General features: G+C 41.2%; 1 protein-coding gene across 1 annotated transcript; it reads right to left on the bottom strand.

The window, feature by feature from the left end:
- Nucleotides 1–1,086: 1,086 nt before the first annotated feature.
- On the bottom strand, nucleotides 1,087–9,005 carry LOC121318420 (F-box only protein 4-like). The gene is made up of 4 exons (XM_041255106.1): nucleotides 8,949–9,005; nucleotides 8,431–8,660; nucleotides 1,901–2,121; nucleotides 1,087–1,166 (listed from the first exon to the last, which is right to left on the bottom strand). The coding sequence occupies exons 1-4, from the start codon at nucleotides 9,003–9,005 to the stop codon at nucleotides 1,087–1,089; spliced, it is 588 nt and encodes a 195-aa protein (XP_041111040.1).
- Nucleotides 9,006–10,264: the final 1,259 nt, after the last annotated feature.

The following is a 10,264-nucleotide window of genomic DNA, read 5'->3' as shown; positions in this document are numbered from 1 at the left end:
ATTACTATTCTGGAGACGGTCATATATATATATATAAAACCTGCAGCTCTGGTTGAGCAGGATTGGTTGTTCAGAGGCTGTTTTGTGTGGAAGTGTTTTGTTTGTTCACTCCTTTTATTTAATTAATAAACGTGCACATCAGCGCTTCGATACCCCAATCCTGTGTGTGTGTCTCTTCCTGGTCTGACATCACCCACAAGCCTATCCATGACAATCACACAACCGGTACAGAGGAGGTAGGCAGAGGATTGTGCCAATGCATGTGCCGTTCATGTTTATCCCAAATATACACAATCGGATTTAAATCATTCACACACGTGGTATACCAAGAGAACATGCACCTCACCAGGGCAATGACAAATCCAATCTGGTTAGATGTGTGCTAATTGGAATGGCTAGGCTGTGTATACACTGAATGATACAAGTGAACTTATAAAACTGCCCTACACACAGACACACAAAAAACTCTTTTCAGTCGATCATCAGAGACTATCAACCATGCTTAAGTGTGATAGTCATCTGGATACAGGCGGATGTAGGATTGAAGACTTTCAATACACGTGTCAGTGCTTTATGTTTTAATTACACTTTGGTTACATTGCACCCTTTCTTGAGGACTGTATTCGCTTCATTACAGTGTGACTGCAGAATTGTCTTGCTGGTAATTACTGTAAGTGATTCACAGCTCCATCCATGACTAAAGATGTTATTCTGAAGAGCTCTAGGCAAATGAATTGCCTCTGTATGTATCATTAAACCTATTTTCATTTAGACCTACTTCTATACTCCATCACATCTGGATCAGCTGGTTTGTTAATGACAGGAAAGATGCCATTGAAGGGGTGGAACAATTCCACCCTCCCCATGAAACAACCAAGCAAATACAACAATAAGTGAAAGCATGGCAGGCCAGCATAGCTCTCTAACCAGGTCAAGTGTTTCTTCCAATATCGGACATCTGAGCCCTATTTACATCGCTATTATTTTGTTAGCTACGGTTACTTTAATGATCTCAAGCATCTTATAAAAGACTGATTCCAATTATACATTTTTTTAAATTGGTGAATGTTGTTAGATTAATGTTACTTACCTGGTAGTTGAGTACAGTGTTAAAATATTAAATGTCTGCTGGTTATTTAACGTGAAGCTAATTCCTGACCCAATGCCTGAAAAAAGAGGAGGAGGCAAAATTGTGTACTGTTAAAAATTATATATATATAATCAAATAATAGCGAATAAAAGTTATATATAGATGTTTTGGCACGCAATTATATTTTTGACTAGTTAAAAAAAAAAAAAATTGATGTCTTAAAATAAAATCAAACACCTGGAACAAGTACTGAAAAATAAATTATTTTGGCTAGAATGTGCGCATACTAAACTAAACACAAAATACAAGCACAGGGCTAGATTCTCCTCCAGAATGTCATTAGCAAGAACACTTCACACAGTAATAACACACCCAATAAAATAACCCCTTAAGACACAATTGTGCGGCTGTTCAAATGGTTTCTTCTTTAAATACATCTGAGTGACACCAGTATCACAAGGAAACAATTCAGCCAGCCAGTAAATCTTAAACCCTGTTTCCTGCACCTCATTGGCAAAATAAGAAAGTCACCATCATTTTCTTTGTGGGATACATAAGCCTCCCGTACCTTAAAGAGTGAAACAACTCAGACATTTGATTCTAGAGCTTGTGGGTAATCTTGAGTTGCTTTTTATTCTTTTTAGAATTGTAAATGGTGTTTTATCCCCATCAGACAAAAATCACACAAATGATGATTTGATCCAGCCCTGAATGCTTTCCTGTGTGTACAAGGCAATCTGATAACGCATGTAAAAACTGTCATTGGCCTTTGCTTTTAACTACATAAACCATTTTAAATGTCATGCATACCATTGATTTGCCTCTGCGGAAAGCCTGCAACAGGTATCACATCCAGTGAATGCCTCATTTTCCTCACCAAAGAAAGCTCCAGTTGTTCCAAGCCAGGTTCAAACATAGCCAACCGGGGCTCTGTGTTTATCACCAAGGAATGTAAGAAAGAAGTAACAGCAGCATACCCTCGCCTGTAAGGTCGCAAGCGTCTTCTGCACCCAGGGCAACTCTTCAAATATCTAAAAGCAGGACAATAATAATAACCAGGCTCAGTTCCAATATATTAATCACTATTTAATTCTATACTATACCCTTTTTTCACTGGTCGCTTACAAGGGCTGGAGTAGAGCAGTATAAAAGGGGTTTGACTTGAGGAACGGGGCTGCTTGTGTAACAAGGAATTAGAGACAAAGCTGGACAACTTGAGAGGAAAATAGCTGGACAAGACGTACGATGTAAAAAAACTCTGAACTCTCACGTCTCACCAGGTCAGGCAGCATACACATTGCTGAGCGGCTATTGAGAACGAGAGACAGAACAAATAAAGACAAAGCTCTCAGTCCAGGTCGTTAGCCAGGCGGCGTCTCTTAGCTGCTGGTTGAACAAGGAGAATGAGAAGACAAACATAAAAGACACTCTCGATGAGAGACATAAAAGACAAAGAGATAGATCCGTCACTACTCAGTGCAGCATCCTCAGGCATCGTGGCTGGCAGCTGGGCGGCGTGGAAAGTTAGGATGAAGTGTCTCGGGTCCGTGTTGGAGACACGAAAATAGAGACCCCCTCCCCTTTGGCGGGGCCCGACTCAGCAGGTGGGGACTCGGCCAGCCAGAAGGGGCAGAAAGGTGCTCGGACCTGAAAAGAAACTAGAGAGATCGGATAGCAAGGTTGTGGCCGTGGTGAGACTAGCGCATGAGCTGTGACAGGATAGTTGTGGCTGGGGATCCCCTCTAGCTGAAGAGTAACCGCAGGGGACAGCAGTGACTTGGGCAGGAGGCCGACCCAGTTGGTCGGAGGAGTGAAACTCACGTCCCCCCAAGAGAAGGACCCCCAGCTCACCACAGCACCGCACCGTGAAGTTGGGAAGAGACCGCTAAGCCTCACTCATAGATAAGAGAAAGCTGTAAAGAATAGAAAATACAGGGAGAGGTTAGTATAACGGGCTATTGATTGGAGGCCATCGCTCTATGGAGAGGAAACCCCCCCCCCCATTGGGAGGAAACCTCTAGTGGACCTGGCGGAGAGAGTGCCCCCACTTCGGGAATACTAACAAAGGACTTTTGAGCTGCTGTAATGGGTGAAGGGGAGGATCTGATGTACAACTCGACTGCTGAAGAGGACCAGCGCCCCATGTTTTTTATCAGGTGCTGATTGATTCCTGCTCGTGCTGCGGATGTAGCTGCTCCGATCCGGAAGGAAAGAGAGGAGTAGCGGCTTGAGCATAGCCCAGTCCGAGTCAGGAGGGAGTTGAGGTGAGAGAAAAACCAATGTCTCGTAATGATTGTTCTTGAGGAGTCAATAAAAAGTAGGAAGACAGGAAATCCTGGAGGCGAGGTATTTGATTAGCGCAGAACTAGGACAGAGAGAAGAGTCAATTTTTGAGAATTGAACGTACTGACCCTTACGAAGCTGATCTGTTTTGGAAGATCTGATAAAGAGAATGTAATTTCCCCCAGGAATTTGGGTAAGGTCAGAGCACCGCAATCCTAAGGCTGGGAAACTTGCGGATGTTGGCACAGAGAACTCTGAGCAGCGAAGGAATCCAAAAAAAAAAAAAAAAAAAAAAAAAAAAAAAAAAAACATTTAAGCATACTGCTTCCATAACAATGTCATAGAAAAGAGTGAAGCAACCGTGGCAGACTAGAGATGAAAAGAAGAATGTCCAAAGAAATAGGCTGTCTTCAAATGGAGGAAGGAGAGAAGTTCTTCTCCATACCTCGAATCGACAGGCGAACCTTAGTTATGGAAAGGAGTGGGGGATGAAGGACTGGACTGAAAGCGTAACTGATACTGAATGCCCGATAGGTAGTTTCTGATGGAGGAAGGAGCAAGGTTGTGAGACAGCCTGAAATATGATTAAAGGCTAGCAGGTGTTGAAGATTAAAGGAGGTGGGAGATCTAATTCTGAGCGCAGAATGTGGTGAAGGAAGACGAGGTAATAGAATAAGAACAGCAAGTGAAAGGGGCTAAGGCTTTTTTTTTTTTTTTTTTATATATAAAGTTGCGGGCTGACTGAAGGAGGCTGGTGAGTGAGGACTTTAGTGGAACACAAGTTGATTGAAAGGGGGAAACTTGCCACGGATTGGGTCTGCTACTGGGACCAGGCTGAAACTTGTGGACCATCATACAACCTCCACCATGTTTAACACTGGGCATGGTTAAATTTTTTATTTTATTTTTTTTAACTGCAAAATGTAGTATTGTGTAATAAAATTACTATAGCTGGCAAAAGTCCAGTATCTGGGTGCACGGTAAGTTTCAGAAACCCTCATGGTTGATAGGGTTTTACACTCCAAGACTATCAGTTGTATTCCCCTTGATGTCCTGATATTTTTTTATTTTTTCCTCCTCCCCCCAGTAAACCATCTGGTGCTGTCACAGTAAGTTCACAGCGAGAACCTTGTTCCTTCAGGAGTCCTGCAGAGGAAGGTGTCAAAAGAGCAGCTAGCTAGTAATGACTAAAGCTAAGGTTTACAATTTTAGAAAAGCAAACTATGAATATGAAACAGAGACTAACAGAAGTAGATTGGAGTAAAATAGAGAAAACACCCACAGAAGAAGGATGGTTGTTCTTCAAAAATGTAGTACTAGAGGCGCAAAACAATTACATCCCTAAAGTAGACAAATCTAAATGTAAAACTAAATTGCCAAAATGGTTTAATAGATCAATTAAAAAAAATATTCAGCAAAAAAAAGGTACTTTACAGAGCATTAAAAAAGGACTAAAAAGAAAGTACGCAGAAAGAGTACACAGAACTGCAAACGCAAGTCAAAAAGGAAGTTAGAAAGGCCAAGAGAGAAATAGAAATGAACATTGCTAAGGGAGCTAAAACCAATTCCAATTTTCCAATATTACAACAGCAAGAGAACATTCAAAGAGGAGATTAAATGTTTAAGAGATACAAATGGCAAAATCGTAGAGGAAGAAAAAAAATAGCAAATATATTAAATGATTACTTTTCACAAGTTTTTACAAAGGAAGATACTGACAACATGCCCCACATGTCATCCAGTTCCTATCCAGTTTTAAATAACTTTAGCATAACTGAGGCAGAAGTGTTAAAGGGACTAGGAGCACTTAAAATAAACAAATCCCCTGGGCCAGATGAGATCCTCCCAGTAGTACTCAAAGAAATGAAAGAAGTAATTTACAAACCGCTAACCAAGATCATGCAGCAGTCTCTTGACACAGGGGTGGTACAGACAGACTGGAAAATTGCAAACGTAATACCGATCCACAAAAAGGGAAACAAAACTGAACCAGGTAACTACAGACCAGTAAGCCTGACTTCTATTATATGCAAACTTATGGAAACTATAATAAGATCCAAAATGGAAAATTACCTTTATGGTAACAGGGTCCTGGGAGACAGTCAACATGGTTTTAGGAAAGGGAGATCGTGTCTAACTAACTTGCTTGATTTTTTTGAGGATGCAACAACGATAATGGATAATTGCAAAGTATATGACATGGTTTATTTGGATTTCCAAAAAGCTTTTGACAAAGTCCCGCACAAAAGATTAATTCTCAAACTGAACGCAGTTGGGATTCAAGGAAACACATGTACATGGATTAGGGAGTGGTTAACATGTAGAAAACAGAAAGTACTGATTAGAGGAAAAACCTCAGAATGGAGTGTGGTAACCAGCGGTGTACCACAGGGATCAGTATTAGGTCCTCTGCTATTCCTAATCTACATTAATGATTTAGATTCTGGTATAGTAAGCAAACTTGTTAAATTTGCAGACGACACAAAAGTAGGAGGAGTGGCAAACACTGTTGTAGCAGCAAAGGTCATTCAAAATGATCTAGACAAGATTCAGAACTGGGCAGACACATGGCAAATGACATTTAATAGAGAAAAGTGTAAGGTACTGCACGCAGGAAATAAAAATGTACATTATAAATATCATATGGGAGATACTGAAATTGGAGAAGGAATCTATGAAAAAGACCTAGGAGTTTTTGTTGACTCAGAAATGTCTTCATCTAGACAATGTGGGGAAGCTATAAAAAAGGCTAACAAGATGCTCGAATACATTGTAAAAAGTGTTGAATTTAAATCAAGGGAAGTAATGTTAAAACTGTACAATGCACTAGTAAGACCTCATCTTGAATACTGTGTGCAGTTCTGGTCACCTCACTATAAAAAAGATATTGCTGCCCTAGAAAGAATGCAAAGAACAGCGACCAGAATTATTCCGGGCTTAAAAGGCATGTCATATGCAGACAGGCTAAAAGAATTGAATCTGTTCAGTCTTGAACAAAGAAGACTACGTGGCGACCTAATTCAAGCATTCAAAATTCTAAAAGGTGTTGACAGTGTCGACCCAAGGGACTTTTTCAGCCTGAAAAAAGAAACAAGGACCAGGGGTCACAAATGGAGATTAGACAAAGGGGCATTCAGAACAGAAAATAGGAGGCACTTTTTTACACAGAGAATTGTGAGGGTCTGGAATCAACTCCCCAGTAATGTTGTTGAAGCTGACACCCTGGGATCCTTCAAGAAGTTGCTTGATGAGATTCTGGGATCAATAAGCTACTAGCAACCAAGCGAGCAAGATGGGCCGAATGGCCTCCTCTCGTTTGTAAACTTTCTTATGTTCTTATGTTCTTATATATAACTTCCAAGGTCAGCTCACTGAATGGACAGGAACAGCCTTTTCTGAGGGTAAATATTAAAGAGTGAAGGATATCTACTGATGAAGTTGGGGTAAATGAGGAAGAGAAAATCCAGGAACAGGAAGGTTACCGGAATAGCCTGAAGCAGGGAGGCTGGAAATTAATGTGCTGGTGGATTCTTAGCATCTCTGAAAGCTGATGAGCTTGGCTTCATGACCAGGTCCTCAAGGGGAGGGGTTTGGATTTGAAGAATTCAAGTTAATATATGTATATAGGTTGAGGCAGGAGGGTACTGGGAATCCCTCGGAGTGACAACAAACTGCAGGAATTGATAGAAAGATTGGAGTGTGTGATTCGCAACGATAGCAAACCAGTTTAAATTATGTATAGCTTGTGGTGTTATGCTGCCATCTAGAGGTCAGATTGAAATTGAAACTATTGGCTTTAGTGAAGCAGGGTATATTTTGTTATTTCAACTAAAATCCTTGTTTGTGTATAAAACACTTGCTTTAGAACAGTTAGTATATAAATAAGTTAACATAGGTCAACAAGAGGAGCCTGCAGTATTTAGATGTCACAATTCGGCGAGTTGAACTCGCTCTCACGTTGCAAAAGCACAGCATAAGGAGCCAGAAGACTGCAGTACTGAGGCACAGGCTCAGAGTGCCTGTCGAATCTGCCTGGTCGCCAATGGCAACTTACCACTCACAATAGAACTCGATGAAGCGTAGCTGTGGTAACCATTGTGTGTGAGGCCCAGCGGAACAGAGTTGTAATACAGCAGTGTCGCTGGAGCCGGTCTTTCTGATGAAAACGCAGGCCAATTTGAGTAACGAAGCTGTGCTTTGAACAGGCTGGAGCCAGGCTGGAGCCTGGATGGAGCAGGAAAGATTAACATTGGAGCTCCTGCAGCTGAACAGAGAAGCTGAATGATGGGAAGAATCATCTGAGCAGGTAGGAAAATAGTTGATAATATCTTGGCAGCACTGTGCAGTAAAATGACCAACAGAAAAAGGAGCGAGGTTTTAAATATTAAGCGAAGATTTAAAGTTGAATGACGATGTCTGCGCGTTTGCTACAAAACAAAAACAAACACAGAAGGTTGAAGCAGTGCTGAGTGTATAAATAACAAAGAATGAGATTGAGAAGTGAACTGACCCCCCCGGAAGTAGTCTGCGTGGCTAATCCCGCCCCCGCTGAATGCTGCCAGGGAGGCTAGAGAAGCTGAATACAGCTATAAAACTTGGAAGCTCCACAAGGGAGCGCCCTCTACAGCGTCCACCGAATTACACCTAAAAGGTTAACATAACCTTAATACTCTCCTAATAAGGCAGGGCTGTAATACAAATGCATTACAAAGGGTGGTTCAAAAGTGGGTCACAGATTACTACGGGGAATAAATATGCACCCTGTAGCTATGAGATCTGGCAGGCAGTTGACCTTGCATCATAGGGGGTGCAGTTGACATTGAACACCAATAGACATAAAGTAAATCACGTTTGATGGAGAAAAGGGTTCCAGGGCAGGTGTCCTATGCATGGAAAAGATGAGCTGTGCAATCCATTCCCCACACAGTGAGAGCCTGTCTGCAGCTATGTGCCCATTCTACTCATGGTCCTTGATAAATACTTTTATGCAAGGGGTTGAGAAAGCCCCTTTGTCTACTGCAGCTGGACAGACCCAAACGTGTTGCTTTAATACGTACTCTGTCATGTAGTCATGCATTGTACTGTCGTCTAATCCACCTAATGGTTGGCTTATTTTCTCCATGTCTGGCATTGAGTTATGGTCGATGAAAGTGGGGAGGTCCCTTAATAGAAAATACCTCCACAACACAGGGTCACGGACAACAGTGTGCCAGTATTGACATGTGCTCCCCAACTTACACAGATCTTGAGGGGAGAGGAATGACATGACATAAAACTTCATATCCACCTGCAACAACAGTGAACAGATGTCAGCATACTCAAATAGGAACTCAGTACCACATCTACAGAAACAACAGTGAATGAGCTACCACAGATCATTCTCTTTACACAATTTAATTAGATAACAATATTTTAAAGGCATATGTAGAATTACAATACCGACATTAAAACATGCTATTGACACTTTGACAGTTTTTATTGTTCCTGTTAGTTTTTCCAGCTACATCCGGTTTTAATATCAGTAACACAAAGATAATAACAATAATACTTACAGGTAAACTCCCTAAAATGTTACCACCGGTGGTTGTTTCCCCAATGTGAGTTTCTTGCAGTTCCTGATTTTCCCTAGCATTTCTCGAACTTTGTAAAAACCTGTCTCTGAAGTGTTTTAAACTCTTGATAACTGCCGACTCCAAACGGCTCCACACACTCTCATCAGCCATCAGCACTCGACTGGTTATTCTATTAATAAATACAAGTCACGTAAAAATAGATGCCACACACCAAAAAAAAAAAAAAAAGAGCCAGAATCTGCTGTGGTGCGAATTCTCATGGTCAAGCCTTGTCTAAGCAGAGGCTGTCCAAATGAATAGCAGACACGCTCAGGACTGCCTATGAGCGAGCCAACTTGCCCCCTCCAGAAAAGCACACTGCTCATTCCACTAGGGGCATGGCAACTTTGTGGGCTTTATTCCAGGGTGCATCTGTCTAGGACATTTGGAATGCAGCAGTGTGGGCTACTCCCCATACCTTTATTATATTTTACAGAGTTAATGTTGCGGATCCTCAAAACTAGGTGAGGTGAGTTTCACCCTCAATATTTTCCCCCTAGCTACTTGTTACTGGAGTTCTGTATGGTAACGCACAGGGCAGCCTCTTGGCTTAGCCTTGTAGCATTCCAGTCATTCTGCAATCTTGCCCTTGCGATGGCTTTGGTACACTCACCCATTTAGGTAATGGTTACATTTCATACTTGAAAGGGAACGTTATGTTATTATCATAATCCTGGTTCCCTGAAATATAAATGTAACTATTAACCTTCAAGGTCACTGAGTCCATGATTGCAGCAGGCTTGAAGGAAAAATAAAGTTGAGGTCTGTGACCGCAGTGTTTTTATGTCAGTGGTGGGCTATGACTGTGTCACAGGCTCTTTGATCAGCTTTGATATATCTTATTTGGATTTTGCTTCTTTAGGAGGTAAATACCCATACGGTAATGGTTACATTTCTATTTCAGGGAACCAGGGCTATGATAATAACCTAACGTTATCAAATTCAGATTTTTAAAAGACACTTTTTCATGATCTTTGATTGTAGTGAAAAAAAGCGTAGATTGAAAATAATGGAATAGGCAGGAGATTTCTTCATACAATTAACATGTTTTTAACAGGTTCCTTTCTGTTTTGATGTGACACCTGTCACCTTGCAACATGTTCAAGGGGGAATTTGAAAATAAAACTATTCAGAGAAACGTAAAGGGTTTGCCTACCTGGATTACTATTTACCACACTTAATAACTACTTCAGAAGGAAATTTTGTGCAATCAGGGCAGCTTCTAAACAAAACTCAGAAAAGCTGATTATCTGTGAAAAAAGTGGGGTAGCTTATGGTG

The sequence above is a fragment of the Polyodon spathula genome, chromosome 1 (assembly GCF_017654505.1).
Source record: "Polyodon spathula isolate WHYD16114869_AA chromosome 1, ASM1765450v1, whole genome shotgun sequence".
In the NCBI taxonomy this organism is placed as follows: Eukaryota; Metazoa; Chordata; class Actinopteri; order Acipenseriformes; family Polyodontidae; genus Polyodon; species Polyodon spathula.
This window is presented reverse-complemented; position numbering and strand designations above follow the sequence as displayed.